The sequence below is a fragment of the Mollisia scopiformis genome (genome assembly GCF_001500285.1).
Source record: "Mollisia scopiformis unplaced genomic scaffold LY89scaffold_7, whole genome shotgun sequence".
Taxonomy (NCBI): domain Eukaryota; kingdom Fungi; phylum Ascomycota; class Leotiomycetes; order Helotiales; family Mollisiaceae; genus Mollisia; species Mollisia scopiformis.
The window spans coordinates 17,071-39,457 of NW_017263587.1; the positions used below are offsets into that span (position 1 = coordinate 17,071).

Here is a 22,387-nt window from a genome sequence, read left to right on the forward strand (position 1 = left end):
GCTGGCTAGCGGGAATATAACAGAGGATAAGTAAACGCTTTAAGAAGTCCTAAGCGTGCACTTTATAGAGTGCTATCGCTTTAGAATGCAACTGCATGCTCCCGTCTGCTACTGCGATCAAGAACATAGCCCGTAGCTCACTCTTGCTCTGAATTCGCTAGAGTAAGGCTAGCTTAGCCTTGTTAAGGAACTCGGCATTATAAGAGTAAGTAAGCTAGGAGCCGCTAAAGTCGTCCTAATCCAAGTCGTCCTTTAGCCGCCAGGACTGCATTAGGGTTAAGTTACTTGACTTAAACAGCAGCTCCTTATAGAGCAGGGTATGCGCCTGCTAGTACTCGGATAGGACGAGCTACGGGATCTAGGCTATTTGCAGCTCGGTGCCCCAGTAGGTGACCGTCTGACTATCGAGGGACTAGCGGGCCTGGTGCTTGGCTACTTCCCCCTTACTAACCTTAAAAAGATAGAGCCGCTACTGCAGAATGTGCCCAAACGGCGTCTCGGCTAGTTGCTAAAAGAATCTCTTGCAGATCTTAGCCAAAAAGACCGGGATTTGGTCCTCGTCATCTTGCTCTTAGAAGCAGGCGTAATCAAATAGTATAAGCTAGGCCGTCCAAGTCAGCGCAGACAAGTGGCTATTGTAATTCCCCGGCTCTATCTACTGGCCCTAACCTACCCCGCTACCCCGCACTTTGCGACTGAGCATAGCGCAGAAACTTAAGACCGACGACTTAAAGGGCACGCTCCCGACCGTCTGGCAGATTAGGGCTAGGTAGAGTCGCCGAATGGTATGCTTGAGAGCTAACTCGGCCTCTTCCTTATCCGCAATAACTAGGGCTTCTATGATCTCGTCTATAGCCTAGACCTGCTGAGCAGTAGATTGGATGATGTCCTGGGGCAGCTTCTGGTCTGGCTGAGTCCGCGTAAAGTGGCCTTCCTCACAGTACACAACTCGGTAGTAGTACGCTAGTAGCTGCTTTATGGTGGTGAAGTACGTAGTAAGTGTTGACGCGTTCTTGTAATACCGGAAGCCATCTGAACGGCCGGACGCCCTAGTATAGAACTCGTTGAGGATGTTGGCCCGCTGCTGTGTTATTTTCCGCTCTGGCGAGGTGTCGCTGCAGAGCTGGTAGGCGTCTCGCAAGAGAGCCTTAGCCGCAACCAGAATCCGGACCAAGTCGGGGTCCTTAGCATCCTTAGCATCGGCATCCAGCACTCTCTTCGGCGGGAGGGCGTACGAGCTCCTGATCTCGGCGTCCTTCAGCCGGGCCAGGTGCGAGGGGAAGCCGGTCCGCTCGAGCCAGGGCACCCTCTCTGCCCTGGAATCCCCAAAGCCCTAGACGATGCTAGCTTGGTCTTCGAGGTCGCCCTTTACATTGTAGCAATCCTCCTCTAACTTCTCAAAAAAGGCCTTTTCTTCATTACTTAACTCCCCATCTACTAGCGCTTTGTCTACCGGCTCTTTGTGATCGACTACTACAAAGTAATCGATCCTTCCATGCCCTGTAAAATACGTCTAGAGCGTGCAAGCCTTCCACAGGGGGCTCTTCTGGTGCTTAGTTGCTTTTATCTTGTGTATAGAAGCTACGTGGTCCTTCATTTTCCGGGGGTGGCGGGTGCAGTACAGGCAGTCCGGCTATAGGCAGTGGAAGCCATCGTAGTAAGCAAGGTGCCCAATCAGCTCGCACGAGTCTTCAGGACGGGGCTTCCGGTCCCTCAGCTCGTCAACAGTCCTTAGGTTGTAATCATTTAAACGTTGGATTATTGCTTTGAGAGCATCACCGGAAAGTCGGTGTGGCTCTCCTGGCTCCCTATCTTAGGGATGATGCTTGACTTGCAAGCCAGGTATATTACAATCTTGTGAGTAGGGTTATAGATAAACATCACGCGCGCGTGGTCTGTTCAAGAGGCCTATAGAGGTGGGCGAGGCAAAGTGCACTCTCACTTGATGCACTCTTACTTGAAGACGCTTAGTCAGCCGCGCTTGGGCCAATTGCGCGGCCGCATCCTGCACTCTAACTGAGAGAGCGCCCGCGCATAGGGGGTAGACCAGTGACGCTGACCGTTTACAATCGGCGGACCAGATCAGCGGCCGGATGCCTACTTCGTGAAAGCGTCTCAGCATATCACCCCGTAGAGCAACCATTGGCAGAACGAGGATTGTAGTCCCAGCATCTGCAATTGCAGCTCCAATCATGACGACCAAAGTCTTACCGGAGCCGGTTCCTATTACCAGAACCACTTGCTCGGCTGGCTAAGGCCCCATGATGGCAAGCACGCCATTCCGCTGACCAGGGACCCGGAATTGCAGGTCCGGTGCATTGTACAGTTTCCGAGCAACGGCTAGCAGGTTAGCCTTAGCATAAGCACCTCTCCTACGCATTTGACTACGTTTGGAAGCATCAAGCATTCGCAAGGACAGCGTCTCTGAAGCACCCCGCGGCCTCTTTCCCTAGAGAATATGGTCGAACCAGAAGAAAGTACGCTAGCTCTCGGATGCTTAGTAATTCCGGTGCAACAGAGTATTCATGGTAAGCGTCGTTATTCTAGCATATGTATGATTAAATGTATAGTATGTGTGATTGCTTAGTTCCGCTAAGGCAACTAGATCTAGCTCGTCCTCAATGTCCTCCCCAATGCCGTCTAGATCCAGATCGTCCTTTAGCCTCCACGATTCCATTAGTGTCAGGTCCTTTGCTTAGAACAGGAGCTCATCATAGAGCAAGGCATAGGCTTGTTGATATTCGAAAACCACTAAGTCGGAGATCTGCGACATTTGTAACTCCACCCCGCGATATTCCACTGTTTGCCCGTCTAAGAGCTAGCGAGCTTGGTGTTTTGCAATTGTAGCCTTTCCAACCTTAAACAAGTATAGCCTCTACTGTAGAATGTGCCCAAACGGCGTCTCCGCTAGCTACTAGAAGAACTTCTTACAGATCTTGGCGAGAAAGACGGGGATTTGGTCTTCGTCGTTTTGCTCTTGGAAACAAGCGTAGTCAAAGAGTATAAGCTAAGCAGTCTAGGTTAGAGCTAATAAATAGCTATTGAAATTCCCCGGCTCCTCCCATAATCCTCGGCCTTTCCCACGGACTTTCCGACTTAGTATAGCACAAAAACTCAAGATGGGCGATTTGAACGGCACGCTGCCGACAGTGTGGTAGATCAAGGCCAAGTAGAGTCGCCGAACAGCATGCTTAAGAGCCATTATAGCCTCTTCCTCATCCTCAATAGCCAAGGCTTCTATAATCTTATCTATAGCTTAGATCTATGGAGTAGTTGGCTAGATAACGTCTTTGAGAATAGTTGAATTTTTGCGCTTTCGAATAACCTGGCGATTTATTGCTTTATAAATTATACATTAAAGATTATATACATTCTCTAATAACTCTATAAGTCTATACTTAAGAACGGCGGCGTTTAAATATAGGCTTTTTCTCATAGTCTGATCCATTACTTGATATAGTGTCTAATTCGTCTTAGTAACGTGCTAGCTTCCTAGTTTGTCGGCGTATAGACTCTCTTTTTGGTATCTCTTGCAAATAGACATTGATTTTATTACGGTTCGTTATCTAGTTTTGAATTGGCAATTCACCGAGGACTTTGCGTTTGAGTAGCTCCTAGTGATTGACTAAGGATTTGGTGAGCTGTCTAAGGTCGGATGTCTGTAAAACTATGGGTTGTATCTAAGCTAACCTCTTAAAGCTAGAAAACCCTAGATATGTATGCCACTCTCTGCTAATCTGCCGGTACTCTACACGTGCAAAGGCAACGTGACTAGGTGCTTCTTCAATCCCTCTTACATAGATTATACTAACTATATTAGCCGTATGTGCAGCCTGTGCGTTATTCTAGGTTCCGGGGGCGTCTGCTCCGTAGTCTTTCCGAAACTTGGCTTGCCGTAGATGCCGGCGAGAGATAGCAATCGCTACGTGCCGCCAAAGAAGGATGTTTGCATCGGTATTGAGATGTTGCTTAAACTGTTGTGAGAGGACGTTCGTTAAGCGACTACTTAGCCACAGCTCGCTGTGAGTTCCCTTCTTAATCGCCTAAAGGAAAGTTAGGGCACTAGGGCTTTCGTTTAGAGCAAGCATGCATAGCTGCTCACAGAATAGCTAGATAAGCCAGACGTAGTAGACTAAGAGCTCACTTATTGCCTCGGGCAGATACCGGTGGATGATTTTGGTTGACCCCGAGACACTATAGCCCTTGTGGTAAAAAGTAACAAAGCCGACAAGGCCATTCTCGATAAAAATATTCCGCCGTAGCTTGTGGACAGTATTACGCAGCTATAGACTAAGAAGCTTAGTTCCCTGTGTAAGCTAGCCCCCCAGGATGTGGATAAGGAGAAGCAACAACTCAAGGAAGGTATTAGCCTGCTTTAGGTATTGCTCAGCAGTCTTACGCCGCCACACAGCCTTCGTACCCTTGATTAGGAACTCTTATTGTAGCCAACTCTCGTCTAGTACACGATTAAGTAGCCATCGATTATGTCCTTGGAGGTAGTCATTCCGCGGGTCGTCCAGGAAGCACTAGCCGGGCTTGCTATTAGCCGGATCGTCCTTAAGCCGGAAAAGATTAACTAGTGGAACAACCTCGTCTCGCTCTTCGTCTGGATGTACACGTAGCAGCTCCTCTAGGAGCGACTATGCAGCGGCTGTTTAGGTAGCCAGGAACTTCTTCAAGTCGGTCATCCCTAGCTCTAGGCCCTTGTAGCTAAGGTGCTCGCCGTCGTCGGTCCAGGAGATATATCCTAGAGAGGTGGTGATCTCATTGATTTGCTTTCCAAAACTATGTAGCTTCTGTGCCTAGTTCACAGGGGAGTGTGTGCTATACACCATAAAGCGCTCTTGCATAACATTCAACATATTAGCTACATGTGGAACCTCACCTCGATCTACTGCAAGTACTACGCATTGAATAACAAGGAGCTAGGCTATCTTGATAAAGGCAGAGAGATATGGGGTATAATGCAAAGAATCACTAAATGTGGCATTCTGATCGACTGATAATCTAGGATATCTAATACTAAGAACCGCTATAAAGACGACGACAATACTATCGTAAATTGTGTCGAATAAAGCATAGTCTAGCAGTGAGATATATAGTTGGATCGTAGCATAATCGAGACTTTGCTAAAGCTATATTAGCGCCAGACCAGCGCTTTGCTGTTCCCGGGCAAGCTCGGCCGCAGCTTGCATTACTCGATCGAGGGCTGTTACTTGAGCGTCGGTCAGACGATAAGAGAGCTCAGGGCCTTAGTTCCGCCAGACACGCCGATAAACGAAGCTTAGCAATTGCTTCCACACCTTCTTATATATAGTATAAGTGCCCTCTTAAAGCTTGTACACTAATGAGAAGTTCGTGGTCCGGCGGGTGAGGAAGCTACTAACACGCTGCTAATCGAAGATGTTGATCCGGTCGGTGCGGAGCGATTCACGGGCTTGCTCGATAAGACGGTCAAAGGATTCAAGTACGAGGACGAGGTGATTATCTGGCTAATCGGGGTCAAATAGGGGATGAGGCGATAGGAAATTAAAGAGGCGTACGATACGACTCAAGTTATAACCCCGAAAGTATCGCTCCCATTGCGTTAAGTCGAGCCAGGGAGAGACCTTAGTCTTGTAGCGCGAGGTAATGTCGGGTTTAGGTGCTTAGAGCTTCTGAGCAAGGGTTTGCTCTACTTGTTCTCGGAGGCTAAGGGGTAGTTTCTCAAGGGCCTCCGCGAGCTACGCTAGCGCTAGATCAGAGCCAGGCTTGCCGTTATTAACGAGGAAGTAGCGGGTGTAGGCTTTTGTATGGAAGGTCTAGCAAGCAACGGGGAAGTAGGCGGCATCGCTAAGTGGCAAGCGCGACTTAGACGGCCGGTCCGCAAAGCCTTTGCTCCTATTCCATTGATGGGCTTCCTTTAAATGACTAAGCAAAATCTTTTCGCTGCGGATCACATACGGCTGATCCGGAGGGCAAAGCTTGCAGTAATAAGCATCGTCGTAGATCCGCAAATGCGGGATAGGCAGTATAGTAGTAGGGACATAGAGTTGTTTCACTTCCCGGGGAAGTAAAAGAGAATCCGGGGTAAAGAGACGGGCGTATTCCTGGACCTTGCTAGGTGGGATCGTAGCTTTGTGGTGGTCGTACAAGTGCCTTGGAATAGCTATAGAATGAACGGCATATTTGCAGCTCGTATAGATTAAGATATTATAAGTAGGATTAAAAGAAAGAAGATCCATTCTTAGAATTCCATTCAGGCAAGAAAGCAAGAAGGGAGACGCGCTAGCGTCTCTCTCACTAGTATAAACGCGTACGCGGTGGTCCGTGTACTGAGTAGGGAGGGCTCCAAGCCTCCGGCGATCCCTTGGATCCCTTGTTAGAAGTGACGAAGAGGTTAAAGGAGATCGGCAGAACCCCTTTCGGTGGCACTCGGCACTCACCGCCCTCGGCGACCGCCTTCCCCTTCTAGCACCGTCAGGGGAATTGCCCCCTTTCACCCAAAATCCGATGTAGTATATACCCTCGGCTTTGACTCTATCCGAAATAGATCTACGTACACTAACCGCGCCCGATCAGAGGCAAGATTGCCGTATTGAACATTTTTACCTGCTCAGATGAGCTCAGGATGACCGCGTAGCTCTTTCCGCATGCAATTCATGATGTCCATCTGTTGTCATGCCCACCGGAGTCCCTTCCTGGATATTTCCCCAGAATCGCCGCACCTTCTTCTTATCAAGCTTCGCCCGGAATCACGTCAATGCATCAATTTTCGTCTCAGACAATGCAAAGTTACACCATCGGCGTCTGGCTCGTGGTCTGCTAGATTCCTAAGGTCTTCTCCACATCCCATTACAACAGCGATCCTGGCCAAGTGGTACAGATGTTTCACCACAAGTAATCATAGGACAAAAGAAAGTTCTCCCGTGTGCCACCTCCGCATTCAGTCATGCTCACATTCACCACATTTCGAGCTGTCTTTCGCCATCTCTAGATGAGATGTTTGGGATTCGCAAGAACCAGTGCTTCTTCGAACATCTTCTTGTTTTTCTCTGCGTCAGCATTTTGTTGGCACACCAATCAAGATGCTCGGTTCAGTTGCCCCGAGACAAACAAGATGAAATTTCAGACAGCCTTCTATCACATGAATCCAGAACAGGGTCTAAATTTTTCGGTGTCTTTTATCACGATGGGAGACAAGCCTTTACCCCATTCGATTCTGTCGATATTTTGCAAGTACTTATCGGGACCGTACTTCCCCATTGTAGTGACATGACAGCTCGTGGCTTCTTACGCAAGGACTTCTCCCGTTGCCGTTCAATATGGCTGACGCCGCAATTTTCCCCATTGCCGAAGTTGTGGACGAACAAAGAATCGATGACAGCATAGCCATCTGGTACAAATACTCTGCTCAATTGGAGAGCGGTTTGGACTTTAACCGCAACGTGGAGGATGCTCTTTCACCGCCCAGCCCGAGATCAGGCCATAGTGAAGACGAGCTCTACGACTATGAAGATTTGATCTTTGCATACAGCGATGAATTGTCAGAACAGGATTTGGTTCTTTCTCGGCACAGTTCTCGAATTAAAGCAACGGAGTCGAGCGACTCCAGCTCAAATGGAAGTCATACAAGTAAGTCCCGAGATCCAATCTACCATACCTCGTCTAATGAACCCTGACTACATGTACTCGATGCCATCACGGTGTTCGGAGCCGTTTCCATCGTTCACATTCCCGATCCGACAAGCCTCCCTGCGCTCAGAAATAGCATCGCACACCGTGGAGAATGTATCACGACGTGCTTCAAATTCAATTGCAGACCAACTTTCTCATCCTCATGCAGTGACTATGGCTCGCGACGATAAAAGTTTCTGGGCTGTCACCGCTTCGCTCCTTGGTCCCGACTTCGATTTTGATGCAAGGAGTATCAAGGATCAAGTCAGAGTTTCCGTAACACCAGAATTGCGACGGAGGACCAGGGCCAACGCTTTACTATTGTCTATGTCTAAGTCAAGACCAGATCTCTCCCGGGCAATTCCTCTTCAATCCAGTCCCACCCTTACACGCAGCCGCCAAGACGATCCCATCACCGCATCCATAGTTTCAATGTCGCTCCACGAGACTCTAACATCACTCGGGCAGGCTTGGTTCTTGTTTACAAGCTCTTGGTCACTTCAGACTTATATTGATACTCTCAAACACTCTCATAAGTTCGGCGTCTGTTTTCTAGATCAAGACGGCTCTCGGTGTTGCTGTATCATGCGTGCGCGAGGAACCAAAAGGATATACTCACTCCCAGCATCATATTATTGGGGCTCTGAGGACTTGGCTGCAAGTCACGAATTCCCACACCCGGGCTGTAAAGCCACATTTTGGTGGTGTCTTCCGTACTCCTCAACCACGAATCCTGATCCCGAACGAATATCCGCTCAGACTGAATTAGATCGGAGGTACGAGACTGCAAAGCTCTTAGTCCAAACCTTCAGATCAAAGGCAATCAGTGTCAGGACCGCCAGGCAAGATCTCGAAGCAGCGTACAGACAACTAATTGTGGACCTTCCTGCACGAGAGAAGCTTGCAGGAAGGTTCGGTTTCGAGGCTATGAATACAGTGTTACAGCTCGGCGAGCTAGCCGAGGCATCAGGAATGTTCTCCGAAGCTCGCAGTTGGAATTGTGATCTCGTTTCTCGACGTGCTCGCCGCCTAGGGCGCAACTCGGAACACACTTGCCGAGCTCGATATAAGCTCAGCTCACTGCTTCTGAAGGTTGGAGACTACGATGCCGCGAGGGATGTCTGCAGGGAAAATCTGCAGAGTCTTCACGACGAACCAGTAACAAGCTCGTTACTTGTGCGACAAAATGTTCAAGCATGCATGATAGCGAGGAAGCGGCGGCGACTTGATCAAGCGATGGAAGTGTTACCTCATTTATGGACTTTGGAACGTTGGCACGAGAATGATTTGCAATCGAGAGATGAAGCTCTGGGTGTCCTGGCCCAGGTATGTCTCTTCCGTCATCAATTTACAGAGGCAGAAGGTTGGATCAGGAAGAGAATTACGTTGTTCAACAGCCAGCATAAAGAGAAGTTCCATTTCGGAGAGTCGAAGCAAAAAGGAGGTGTCTATTTCAGGCTCGGCTAAAATACGCGATATCGTGTATTGATACGAAATCGCTCCAGAATCGATATCGTATCGTATCATTGATACTAGTATTGATATAGCCTAGCTCACAGGGGCCCCCTGTACCAAAAATCACCCTACCAAGAAATCAAACTAGCTATCCTCAAAGAACTTATCTAGAATACCGCTTCTTTTCCAGTGCTTAAGGCACTCCCTTAGCTCAATAGTCTCTGCCTCTATTTGCCCCCTATCCCACGTTACCGTACGACGAGCCCCTGAAAAGACTCGCTCCGGTTCATCGCTCATTGGTGGAATTGAGAGAATATCAATAGCCATAAGTGCAAGCCTAGGCCAGCGTTGCCTTTGAGCGTCTTGCAACCACCACGCAAGAGCTCCTTTCTTTCCAGGGAGGTGTGAGAGTTATAGTCTTCATACTCGTCTTCACTTGTCGGCCGCGCAACTGATCGTAAAGATAAGGCGATCTGATCAAAAGTATCAAGTTCCTTTGGCTCTAATAGGTTGTCGTACGAGAAGGCAGGGTAGGCTTGTGGAGGTATTACCTCTTCCCGGTACCTCTCCCAGAGCTTCTTTACTGCTGCTATAGCTGGCTTAGACCACTTCCTTGGCCAGTGGGTCTCAAGATACCTCGTACGATGAGAGGGATTAAGTGTCACGACTCTCTCCTTACCCTGGTAAGGTCACGTGGGTTGGTATGGTGAATGAAGTAAGATAAGGCAATGATATTGTAGTTAGGAAACTTAATCAAGTTGAGCACAAAGCTCCTACTTATGGCAGAAGTGCCAGTCATATATACTGCCCACAGTGGTGGGCCAAGACGGAGCGCAGGAGTTCCTAGGAGCCCCGTCAGCTCCTCAAATGCTCCTCCACGTGACCCAGAGCTCACCGAGATGACTCAGCGAGCTCCCGTACACGTAGTCGTAACATTAAGGATCAAAGAAGCAGCGTAAAATGGAGACATATCTGTAGTTAAGTAGTACTTGTCTAAGACTACGTGGGCTGCAATAAGACGAACAAGAAAGTCGTTGCTCTCTTGGTCCTTCTTTAGTTTATATATAGCCTATCGTACGATAGTTAGCCTTAGTTTTAAAAGGAATAAGAAAAAGGGATTACTTACAACTTGAGTTTGAAGGTGCTTAATTAAGACGTCCATTGTAAAGAGGGTAGAATCAATAGAAGTAGAGTCTCCCTTAGTAGCAAGGGTAGCTCGTGTAAAGGGAGCAAGAAAGTCCTTGATCGTACGAAGCTTTTTCTAGTCTGCAAAGCTTAAAAGATCCTCTTCAAGCTCTTCCTCATAGTCCGCGCAATACTTCTCAACTACAGGCCTCAAATTGAGAAGAATAAGAAGCATCTCGTACCAGCTATTCCACCGTATACGATTATCCATAGGAATCATTCTTCCCGCAAGCTTTTTAAACTTTGCTGTTCGTGCAGGCGATCCATGGATATGGACTACAATATTATGCCCTTAGCCAAGTGGTCCTAAACGCCGAAATTGCTTCTTTATATCCTCATCCTTAAGCTCTCCACTTTGGTCCTGCTCATCGTACGACTCAAGCTCATCGAGCTTTATCACATTTGCAAATAAGAAAGCTTGTACGACAAGGTTGATAATATGGCCAATACAACGGATCCGCCACTTAGTTGCATTCCATACTAGGCCTAGCTCTGTCCTCTAGTGATTTTCTATAAGCCGACAAAGAACGTTGTTTGCAGAAGCATTATTAGCAATAATAGCCCTAAGCTTTCGTACGATGCTGTAATCCTTAAGAACTAGAAGAAGGATTGAGAACTGATTGTCACTACTATGGCCAGGCACTTGTTTTAAAGCAAGTAAGGCCTTTTGCTTCTTTTGAGTATGCGCAGTAAAGTGTGCAATAATCGCTAAAAGAAGGAATCGATTTGGAGAGGTCCAAATATCAAAGGAGATATGAATTCGTGAGATTGCTGACTGAAGTTCTCGCCGTACAATGTCTTTGTGCTTGATCCAGGCTTCACTAACTCTTTCTTTGATTTGGGAGTGAGTTGTAGTAATCATACCCTTACACTCTTTATTTAGTGCTTGGCATAAAGTATGGAACTCGGCCCACTCAACGATACAAAAAGACAGGTTTCGTACGACGATGAGAGTAACTAGGGCCTCTGTAATTACTGCTTGGAAGAGGTGCTTCTTGAGAATCTCGGTATCAAGCTCTATAGTATTACCAGAGACTTCTGCCTCGTGGTAATACTACTTGAGTTGTTGGTTTACAAGCTCTTGATTCTTACTCAGAGCCTTCTCAATTATAACATCGTGGTTCCTCTCCAAATGCTTAGCTATATTTGCAGATGACTTTGTATTGTACGGCCCCTTGTAGTCAATAGGGGGTGGATCAGGAGGACAGTAAGGACAATAAAGATGCTCTTGATTCTCGTCGGGTGTCGGACGACGGCAATACTTCCAGACTGGTGCTCTCCACTTCCTCTTATCATTGCTGTGAGACTCAGTAGACTCTGCGGTAATAGACTGTGTAAAAGAAGACTCTGCTTCAAGGAAAGAAGACATTTTGAGGATAAGTTTCAATGAAATCGTCGTACGAGAAGGTTAAGAAAGAAGATTTTAGTGAGGTGAGGGGTAAAGGCGGTGAAGTATTGATATAGTATCGATACGGTATCAATCCTTGCAATACTGACTAATACGATACGATATCGCTACCGTATTGATACCTCAGGTATCAAAGCCGAGCCTGGTCTATTTTGAGCTTGCAACATGCTTGAATAGGCAAGACCGTCTCGAGGAATCAGTGGATGCCGCAAAGTCAGCGTTGGAGTTTTACAAAGAATCTGAGAACATGAAGAGGTACCAGGAGTCTGTTTGCGACGTCTACAATTTGTTGGGGAAGTTGTACTTCGATTTACAGGAGTGGAACAAGGCAATATTCTATTTGGAGAAAGCGGCGCATGGCTATGCTTCCAAGCTTGGAAGTAGAGATGAAAAAACTGTCAAAGCGAGAGAACTGTTGAAAGTTCTGGAAAAGAGTGTGAGGATTCGACAGGGATTGGCCGAGAGATTAGTTAAAGACAGGGAGAAGGCGAAGCCGAAGAAGATATATTAACAGTGTATCCTATGATGCCTGTGGAGAATGTCCATTCTATCCTGGGACCAGTCTGTATGCAGAACGTATGTTTTGGTCTGCTCAATGGGAACAGCGGTTTGCCAAAGCTTGGAAATATATCCGCGAATAGATTCAGAGATTGGAATGAAGGTTACAGTGTAACAAGTTTCTGGTGCAGAAAGCAATAACATTAGAGGCATGCTACCCTTTCGTGTTCAAGCCACGAAGAAGACTGCCTAAGATGGACAACGGATGTGCCTGAGCTCCGGCATACGTGGATGCAGTGTCGTTTTATGCGACGTGGCAGAGCCTCATTGAGATCCACTTCGAACGTGGCAGACCGCCAACTCTCGCTTGTACTCATACTCTTGTAACGTCTTTCTTATTCAGACATTTTTTGATATTTCCCATTGTCGACATCGTGTTTGAGCACGAAATGGCTGATGATATTCTCGTTCCCTTGGCTAATGATTTAGTCAACCTCATCAATATCTTTTCCAAAGCAGCCACAGTACTACCATCATCGAAACAAACCTTTGAGCTCTCCCAACTGCACGACATCCGGAAATTGATTCATCACAGTTTAGAGGATCTCAATCACAAGCAGTCGCTGAGCTCTGACGCCGAAAATCAACACAGTGTCGGCTCCGTTCAGAGTGAAGAAGCACCAAAACAACTTTCCGAAGCAGCCAAAGTCTGCTTAGAAAATATTGCAGCCGAGGGACACATATTGAGAGACGTTCTCATTGATCCAGTCCAAGGGATGAATGCTTTAATCGCCTTGTACATTGTGTATGTTCCTGCTGCTCTGTTTTGCCACAAGCTAACTCAAGAACAGGAACTCATTCGACGAACCGCTTCTACAACTTCTGACACCTCATCAATGTGCTCAACTTCTCGAGGCCATCTCCCTAGCAGATGTGGTATCTGAACTCGACAAGCAGCTTCAAGTTTTGAAAGCGACTGCAGAAGAGCATGAGCAAGAGCACGATCCACACCTGGAACTGGTCAAGGATATCAAAACAAACCTTCTGAATGCCCTCGAACGGATACGGAAAATCGCTGCAAGCCAGTCGGAAATTCAAACACGGAGCCAGGAACTGCTACCTGGTAAACGCCTGGATTGTGATGATCTGTTGGCACTCGACACATGTATCCAGAACATGTACACTGGTCTCCAGACTCAAGATGATGCGACACAACACTTGGTCGAAGAACAAGAAAGAGCTGTGATAGCATTGAAGCTTTTCTTGGAAGACAAAGTGACCAGAATCAAGGAAAGACGGGTTTTGCGTTCCAGTGGAAATCCTGCGGATCGATCGAGAGGCTTGACAGGCTGGCCACCAGCTACTATTCCGACTGCGCAACTATCTACAATCCTTCTATCGAGGATCGTTGCACATTTGATTGCCAGTTCGAGTCTCAATCACTCTGATGCAGCACAGTCGCCAACGTTAGGAATCGATCCACCAATTGTCGAGGCGCAACTACAACCCGCCGCACCTTCTGAAGTTCCTTCACTCATCGATCGTTGTGACTATCATGGAGAGGCAAAGGTTATGGATACACCGAATCCTGAATCTGTCGAATCCTCCCACCAAGAACGATCTTCTATCCAAGATCCTATTCCTGAAAAGACGCACCCTGTTGTGCCACACGTGAAGTTCAATGTTCCCAAACATTTGGACAAGCGTAGGGATTCTGCCATATCTCTTCTGAGTTCGACTGGAAAGCCTGAACAAATGGAAATCCACGAAGATGAGACATTACCGGAAAGCGACGAATCGGTGTGCGGAGAAGATGGAAACCTTGAGCAGGAGAACGAACAGTACGACGATGAAGACAAGATGGATGCTGCAGTGGAGAAGATAGGCGATGGAACGATAGAGCAACTTTCAGATGAGCAGATAGCTGGTAGTGAAAGACTCGAACAAGACGGAACGCCGATCGAGGACGAGATACAGACGAGCCCCTTGGTCGACGATGCTTCGATGCCCAATCTTGACACCAACGAAGATCTTTATTCGGCAGATGATCACGTCACCCCAACTCTACGAACTCGTTCAGACTGCAACTTGGCTACAGACGAGACAAGTTCGACCAATGTTCATGAGGTCTGCTTGCACCAAGACTCATCACAGCAAAGTCCTAGAGAACCAACGACACAATTTCTCTCAACACATTGGCCTCAGAGAGCATGGCTTCAGACTATTCTATCCATGCTAACTCCAGAACCGACTACACAATCAACGACCCCGCTCTCACCTTCATTCCCGTCCGAAGCTTTAGCATCTCCGCCTCCAAATCCATCTACCTCGGATTGGTATTCTGGATATGATGCTTGGTGGAGCTTTACCATGAGAGATTCTAGTTCAAGGGATGACCATGCCGATTCCGAGTCAACGACTACCTCGACTTCCGAGCAGTCATGGGGAGCTGGGAGTAGGAGTACAGAAGCAGATTCTATTGACAGCTGATGACGTGTTGGAGTTGGAGAAAGGCTGATGAGCCGACTTGTGTTTTTCTTTGTTGTACCTCGCACGCTATTATTATTCCTCGGAAGCTCAAAGGAACATGGTTGATGTCTTGTAGAGAGATATTGCTCAGATTTGGGAACAAAGAGTCAAGTGATTCATTTGGTGTTGAATAGCTAAGGCTTAACAAAGAGTTATTGACCAGATGACAGAATCTCCCTCTCAGTGAGTTACAAACTACTAAAGATGCTCTCGAGTTATTTCCCAAGTTCGCTCTGTGTGCTGCTTTCCATTCACTTCTCAATCAACCCCTTCAGCTTCATTCTTACATTATGGCGAGTCTACCTTTCAATTTTGATGCCCCAAGATCCATTTCTCAACGAGCTCAGAAAACGATCATCGATGCAGCAACTGCCACTTTGGTTCTGGGCAGCAAGCTCCCCGCCTGGATTGGAACATTAGCAGGGAGTATATATAGCGGCGCTCACAAGTCCGTGGACATAATTTGACAACTCTTAATCCCCGGCAAACGTCTCATGATCACCACGCAACAGCAAAGCCAGAAGTAGTAGTAAACGGTTTCACTTGGCAGGAACGAATCTGGGGACGCAAGGAAGCAACTGGAGAGAATGCAGTTTAGGATGCGGGATTATTGAATTGAAGTCAGATCTTATGCTACAGGCTATGAATCTGAAGATCCATCATCTGCTCATTGAATATGACGTGTTGCTTTTGTTGTCTGAGTTCTTCAAGCCAAGCGGCAATAGAGCTTTAGCGCAATCTACGGAAAATAAGCAGTTCCGGCGAAAGTCAGTCTTTCAGTCCGTCAATTATCGGATTCCATTAATGATAGTCGGAGCTTACCACATCGTACAGATTTCGTCACATTCTCGATGTTTGATTGTAAATTATGATCAAGTGTGCTGTACCGTTGAATTAGCCTGCATTTGCGCTCTGGTCCCGGGTCCCAGCGGTCCTCATATTACCCGTCCAAACAATGACCCCAAGTCAAGAAAGTTTATTCTGGTACCTGATTGCGGGGTAACAAGGGGCTTATTCTCCGAAATTCATATTGACGACGATCATCAACTACCGGTCTCTAATTTCAGCCTTCCTAGCATGAGCAAGAAGTCTTGGTATCACTCAATTTCCCTGGCAAAATGCTGTCTTTGGCTTCACCCAGATTGATCAAACCCGAAAGTAAAAAGTTGATTTTCAATCGAGCAGGCTGATTCGTATTATCAGCGCACCTGACGATATTTCAATCCAAGGAGCACATATACCGTAGTCATAGTATAAAAGGGGCCAGTGTCTTCCAGCTCTGTCTTGGTGTTCATCTGTCCTCTTGCTCTCTTCTCAATTCCCAATCACGATGTTGCTCCTCGCCTTTCTTTCGCTTTCATTAGCAAGCGCTGTCTGGGCACAAACACCTCCTGGTTTTTCTCCAAACGTTACTGCTCGCCTCGATGTCATCTTCCCTTCGGCAACCGTCACGCCAGGTCTCCAACTGCAGAAAGCTGGTAAGCCCATACCGCAATACTTCTGAGCGCCGTACTGATCTTCTTGGTAGCTGTTGCCAGCATGCCAACGATTGGGACTGAAACGAGTCTGTCGGGAACGTATTTGTATCTGATGGTTGGTAAGTTTTCACTCATCAACTGAAAAATGCATGCTGACTGGGGGTAGACATTGATCTGTAGATCGCCCCGCTGTTCCCCCTTATTTCCTCTACTAAAATATCACGCAGACCCCCTACCACAACTGGCGGACCTCGTGGTACCGTTCTTCACGCTATGATTATAGGATTCAAATCTTCGGGTTCAATGAAGAACACCACCTACGTCTTGACATCGACAGACACAGGACCATCATCATACTTCGGACCGTCTCCACCAGCAGAAACGCCACCGCATCCGCATCACTACATCGAAATGTTATTTGAACAGCCTGCCAACTTTGCAGTCCCAAGCAGCATGAAGAGTCAAGTTTCAAGTCGCTTGAACTTCAATACTACTGAGTTCATTTCGCTGGCGGGGTTGAAGGATCCTGTTGCGGCTAACTACTTCTTGATCACTGGATGAATAGGAATGGTCCAGAGGACAGAGGTGTAGATACAAAAATGACAAAGTGAGATATTTGAAACCCAAGAGGATCCTATTTTATTTGAAGATCTTGTGGACTTGGTATGCTGTGGTTACTTTTCAAAGGGCCAGCAAGCAGCGGTAGCAAAGAGGCAGCTGTTGCGTTTTGGTGCAACAATCTGCCAGATTGAAAACAGTGCGCATATGCTCTCAACTTCTCAAGGCAGTCGAGCTCGTTGAGATGCCTAGGAAGTTTGACTCTGCACTCTGCTTCACCTGAGATCCCGTAGAGCATCAGTGGCAAGTGAATCAATGGTTCATACGAGTAAAGTTTTCGACTGAAAAGGCACCACTGGACAAGAGCCAGGGTTAGGGTCTCGAGGTGGAAGGATAGAGGTCCTCTAATAAAATAATTAGTTGCCTTCGGAAAGGTAATACTCTTCAGCTCAACTTGAATGATGATAAAACAAGACAATCCATCGAAGGATGCTTCGACGCTGAAGGGTTAGGGTTAGCTGGACGTCATCTTATGATTGTGGAGGGAGAGCAGGGTTAACCTTAAGGAGGAAACGGCAGGGGTCCAGTCCGAGCTTCCCCAGAAAGTTCGAAGCTCCAACTTCAATAAACACAAATAGCTGCAAAATCAGCAACGCAAGATCGAAATGAAGCCAGGCTGTCGCATCGTCTCCTGGATGAAGATATTGAGTTGATGGTAGGCGCGATCTTCGAAAGCTCTCAGACTCCGAATTACCACATCACGTTGAGTGTCGTAGGGCGCGCGAAAGCAGTTGACACGTTCGCCGCCGGGATGGTAGGTCTCCAGGCGACACTGTTTGGGCATTACTGACATCGCCAGGAGCATCCTCGAATCGAAGCGTGTATCTTTCTGTGCTTGAAGAGATCCCCTCGCGCCGCGAAGCGTCTCAATCTGCCGCGAACGTCGACGCGAACCACGTCCCTGCTCCCTCCCTTTCCTTCGATCCTGCCGTCTTCCCAGCCACACGGACGAGGCATCGGCTGCTGGAAATCACGATTGGACTGATCGTCCATTGCGAACAATATGAAGCCTCCTGGGAGCTTGTTTGCTGCGGTGTACGACAGCATCAAAGACCGCAAGCTGAACTAGGAGACCATAATCCCGATGGAGAGCTCATCGCACCTTTTCCCGGCCTGCTACGAGTTCTGACACTTCACACTGGCTTCTGCAAGGGCGGCGGGTACATACTCTCACCGAGGTCTCCTGGTCAGCTCATGATCCGTGGTGGGCTTGAGAAGAGGCAGGCTTGCATAAATGTCATGTTGACTACTCACGGAGAAAGCTGAGAAGAACAACTAGGACAATGACCACTTCTTGCTTGGATCCAGAGGGAGCTTGCATACGTAAGGTCCATCGAGAATAGCACTCTGGAGCGTGCCAATCCAAAGAGAGCGTTGATGGACCCAAGCAGACGTCACATTGCGAAAGTTACGAGGGCAGATTGTGCACTCTTTTCTTATGTCGAACTGGCTTTCCCTGGCCCAAGAGGTGCTCGGTCCAAGGGCGGAGCGTCCGCAATTATGAGCCATCTGGTCAAATTGCCCAACGCTGGATGAACTGAGAAGCTCAGTGATCCCGCATAATAAGGCAGTCCCTTCTTTTGGTGATCACCATGCTTTTGACCAAGGTTTCCATTCAGCTGTGTGCATATTCGCTCCTCGTTCCTCTGTTTCTTACTGATCCTGTTCATACTGGCGTTATAATGTGCATGGTAACCTCCGTTCCATCTTGGAGAATCGCTCATTGGAGTGCAAGTGCAGCTACACCGTATTTATGCTTGCCTTTCAAATTCACGCCATTATCTTTCCTTCTCGTTTTGAAACCATTTCCAGCCATAGGAAAGAGAGAAGGCAAGGGGCAGACGATTCAGCGGATGAATGTGGGTGGCTGAAAGATATTTCGCTTCCGAATTCAATAATCATTGTCTGCACCGCCCAAGACGCAATGGTAGTTGACGGGAGAATTGTATTGAACACGATCGCAAACGGCATCGGGATTTGGCAAGATGATCGGCTGATAGAGCATAATGGGAAATCGACTCTCAAGATTGAAAGCTTGAATGACGGATACTGGAGAGCGAAGCACTTAACCGCAATTTTTCTGCATTGGTGCCGTCTCAATCAAGAGGAATTGCGCTTAAGTGCTCCGCTCTCAGTAAAGGCAGGAGGAGATGCTGCCCGCTTCCAGACGCAAATCGCCGAATCACGTGTGTGCTGATTGATCTCATGTCAGCAATTCGCCGCACCTCGCCCGCCATCAAGGAATACAATTCTTACATTTTCGGCCACTACGCCGCCTATCGTTGCAACCAGCGCCCACAATGCAAGTTGGCCTTGAATACCGGCTTCCTGCACACGATAAATTGACTCCGAGCAATCCCCCTGCCTTATAGCATCCTCGATACGGGGAGACGCTTATGACTGAGAAATACACGCCTTGGCCCGATACATCAATCCATTTCCGTACAAATCTACCGACCGACTATGTCCCAGTCAAAGCCCCAGAGAAGGTTGCCAACTGGAAAGCTCTACGCCATTGCTGACATCCACATCGCCTTCCCTGCCAATCGAGAAGCATGGTCCAAGCTGACCCGCCATCCCGGCGATGGTCTCGTCTTATGTGGAGACATCGGAGAGACAATCGAGCACCTTCAACTTGCATTCTCAACAGCTACAAGATGCTTCGACACGGTATGGTGGTGTCCGGGTAATCACGAGTTGTATACCTTGCCAACAGGTTCCAGTGTTCGAGGAGAACACAAGTACGAGCAATGTGTCGATGTCGCACGACAATATGGTGTTTTCACCCCGGAAGATGACTTTATTGTTTGGGAGGGTCAAGGAGGTCCTGCAATCATTGCTCCGATATTTACCTTGTACGATTATTCTTTCAGGCCAGACGAGGTGACTTTGGAGAACGCCGTTCCATGGGCGAGGGAGAAGGACACTGAGGCGACTGATGAATTTCTGCTTCATCCAGACCCGTATCCTACTCGTCAAGATTGGTGTAAGATTCTGGTTCAAAAGTTTGAAGCAAAGTTGGAAGCTGCAAAAGCACAACATCCATTGCTCCCTTTCATCATCGCAAACCACTGGCCACTTCGAAAAGACCTTGTTCATCTCAAGTACATTCCTCGGTTTATCCTCTGGTGCGGAACAACATTAACAGATAATTGGCATGAAAGATTCAATGCTAAAGTGGTTATAAGTGGCCATCTTCACATTCGGAGGACGGACTGGAAAGGTGGCTGTCGGTTTGAGGAGGTCAGCCTCGGCTATCCGAGACATTGGAAGGACTGTGCTGATATGGACATGGGGGTGAATGAAATCTTGAGGGAAATATTACCAGGGCCAGAGACCCCTGAAGGAGGAGAGTTGCCGACGCAGTGGAGAAGGTACGGATAAGTTGTTCAGAGACTCACGTGCGTAGAAGGAATGCATAACAGTCCAAGCCCAAGTAAACAATATGCCAGCTAGAGAGGTCATTGAGAAGCCCAAGGTCGCTGCTAGTCTAAGTACCGCTGCGTTCGCCTTTGCAGCACGTTTCCTTCTTTGTTTGCCCGTAGCCACCGATCGGCTAGTCACCTCGCTGCTCCGTTTACTTGATGCATCGAGACCAATCTTATCATGTTTTCTTAGATTTTATACTATACAAACTATTGAAAGGAGTGTCCCTGTAGAGTGTAATGACCACTCTAGACGGGACAGAGCACGATGGGAAAGTGGCAGGTTGAATCAGAGTAGATTGACTAAAGAGCTAAGAAGGTTGGGAGTTGAGGTTGAAGATATCTCCCTCAGCATAGACCACCAAGCTAGTCCTAACTAGGCTTGGCTAGATACGAGCCGCAATACAGAGCCTCACGGCACCCTGCTTCAACACAAACTTTAATTTAATTTTCGCTTCAAGAGTATCGAACAGACTTTAAGCCTAACTCAGGTGTAGAGACCGAAAACCGTTTCTTGTGGCTTTAGAACACAGGGTTTGTATTTGACAGCTGCAATAGGCTCCGTGATCTTTCCCTTTCGACTTTTGCTTCATTGAAGAATCGAGGGAAAGAACTACATGCGGTTGCAATTAACAAAAATAATGCATCCAGAATTTTCCCCTAGATCACACAGACTGCTTCACTTGGTATTTTCTTCTTGCGAGTCTCTCCACCCGAATGCAGAATCAAAAGCAAGACAAAGTAGTTTCTAAGTAATGACCAGTAATGTTCCTTGCACAAGCGAGACACGTTCAATTTCATCGGGTTTGCGGAAAACGCATTCTATTTCTTTAGTACAAATCTCAACGATCTGCAGAGACCAGCTCAGCATAGAGCATGTGGCTGGAGCTCTCAGCTCTGTGATAACCAAGATTTCACGTGCTCTATTGTACATTCTGACATGATGCTGAGCCAGCTCAATAACCAAAAACCATGCAATCAAATGTAATGCCAGAACACCTATCTTTGCATAAGCTCTGGGTGAACTGCGTAGAAATGATACATAAGGTCCTGCTGTCTGTAGAATTTCGCGCGACACACGTGGCAGTGAATCGGAGGATGACGAGCTTCAAAATGGGCTAGATAGGCCATCTGGCCCGCATAATCACTAGTGAATTGCATGCCACATATCCAGCAGCTTATCCACCTCGGTAAGCTCATATTAAAGATTTTGTCTTGAGTAGACTTTGTTGCCTGGGTGTAAGAGGGAATGTAGTTGTACTTGTATGTTGTCACTTTGCTTAGTCGCTAGTATTTTGGTAATCTTTGTGGACTTTGTGCATATGAATGTCTCGGAACTTGTTGTATGAGGACGGAGAGAGCACGTTGGATAGACAGACATTTGAACTGTTTTTATAGAAGATAGAAAAACAATGTTTGAGTCACGATTAAGGGCAGAGAAGGAGCGTTACTCGAAACTAGAGAGAGAAGATGATTAAATGGTATATTGTGGTGCACAAAGTCATGCCATTTTTGAGAACATGAACCCATTCTGTAAGTCAATACATACATCTATTGATCATAGTTCAACGTTCACTGGTAACAGGCTATTTGCACTGTCTGTGAGTAATTTCTCTATTAACTGAACTGTTCGACAGTGTTTGTATAGCTTTGGTAGCCTTCTATGATTCAGAATTTTTGAATTATTTGATTTGCGGTCTCTAAGAACAGAGTGGAATCTAACAAAACATGAAAAGCAATCACGCCTCTAAAAGGTGCTTTAAGCATCACACATTCAACAAGAGCAGGAGAATCTGATCACGTGCAGTGCTTCACTTTGCCTTTAATGAGTAGAATAACAGATCTTTGGCTATTACGCTATCGAAAACGTCTTACTTCCAATTATTATCTAAGTAACATGATCTCTTGTAGTAGCGACATAGAAATAATGCAGATCTGCTGTCATGGATACATCAAGGAGTTGAAGCTACGAGGTAAGGTTAACCTTAACTAGAAGTCTTCAAGATTTTCGGTACTTGACTTTCAATGGTCCCGTGCATCAAGGGGCCTTAATTGATACCCGAAATTTCCAAATACATTTACTAAGTACAAGATTCCCTTCTCTTTAGGTTTCGACAGCTTGATCATCTTTTTAT

The 22,387-nt window shown here is 47.1% G+C and overlaps 5 protein-coding genes across 5 annotated transcripts; all 5 read left to right on the top strand.

Moving 5' to 3' along the window:
- Positions 1 to 7,304: 7,304 nt before the first annotated feature.
- On the top strand, positions 7,305 to 9,247 carry LY89DRAFT_772081 (uncharacterized protein; the record flags this gene model as incomplete). The annotated part of the gene is made up of 2 exons (XM_018221899.1): positions 7,305 to 7,614; positions 7,826 to 9,247. The coding sequence occupies 2 exons, from the start codon at positions 7,305 to 7,307 to the stop codon at positions 9,121 to 9,123; spliced, it is 1,608 nt and encodes a 535-aa protein (XP_018073972.1). The 3' UTR covers positions 9,124 to 9,247.
- A 2,435-nt stretch (positions 9,248 to 11,682) lies between these two features.
- LY89DRAFT_716166 (uncharacterized protein) lies at positions 11,683 to 12,365 on the top strand (the record flags this gene model as incomplete). Its single annotated transcript, XM_018218253.1, has 2 exons — positions 11,683 to 11,727; positions 11,832 to 12,365. The coding sequence occupies 2 exons, from the start codon at positions 11,683 to 11,685 to the stop codon at positions 12,213 to 12,215; spliced, it is 429 nt and encodes a 142-aa protein (XP_018073973.1). The 3' UTR covers positions 12,216 to 12,365.
- A 286-nt stretch (positions 12,366 to 12,651) lies between these two features.
- On the top strand, positions 12,652 to 14,828 carry LY89DRAFT_772092 (uncharacterized protein; the record flags this gene model as incomplete). The annotated part of the gene is made up of 2 exons (XM_018221900.1): positions 12,652 to 13,007; positions 13,054 to 14,828. The coding sequence occupies 2 exons, from the start codon at positions 12,652 to 12,654 to the stop codon at positions 14,690 to 14,692; spliced, it is 1,995 nt and encodes a 664-aa protein (XP_018073974.1). The 3' UTR covers positions 14,693 to 14,828.
- Positions 14,829 to 16,061: 1,233 nt separating this feature from the next.
- LY89DRAFT_580521 (PEBP-like protein) lies at positions 16,062 to 16,770 on the top strand (the record flags this gene model as incomplete). The annotated part of the gene is made up of 3 exons (XM_018209065.1): positions 16,062 to 16,209; positions 16,260 to 16,332; positions 16,437 to 16,770. The coding sequence occupies 3 exons, from the start codon at positions 16,062 to 16,064 to the stop codon at positions 16,768 to 16,770; spliced, it is 555 nt and encodes a 184-aa protein (XP_018073975.1).
- A 2,387-nt stretch (positions 16,771 to 19,157) lies between these two features.
- LY89DRAFT_456835 (Metallo-dependent phosphatase) lies at positions 19,158 to 20,689 on the top strand. Its single transcript, XM_018207642.1, has one exon. It carries the CDS (start codon positions 19,291 to 19,293, stop codon positions 20,209 to 20,211), a length of 921 nt encoding a protein of 306 aa, XP_018073976.1. The 5' UTR covers positions 19,158 to 19,290; the 3' UTR covers positions 20,212 to 20,689.
- Positions 20,690 to 22,387: the final 1,698 nt, after the last annotated feature.

Excerpts from the sequence above, each read along its gene's own strand:
- LY89DRAFT_456835 (XM_018207642.1), top strand. The coding sequence starts at position 19,291 with ATGTCCCAGTCAAAGCCCCAGAGAAGGTTGCCAACTGGAAAGCTCTAC.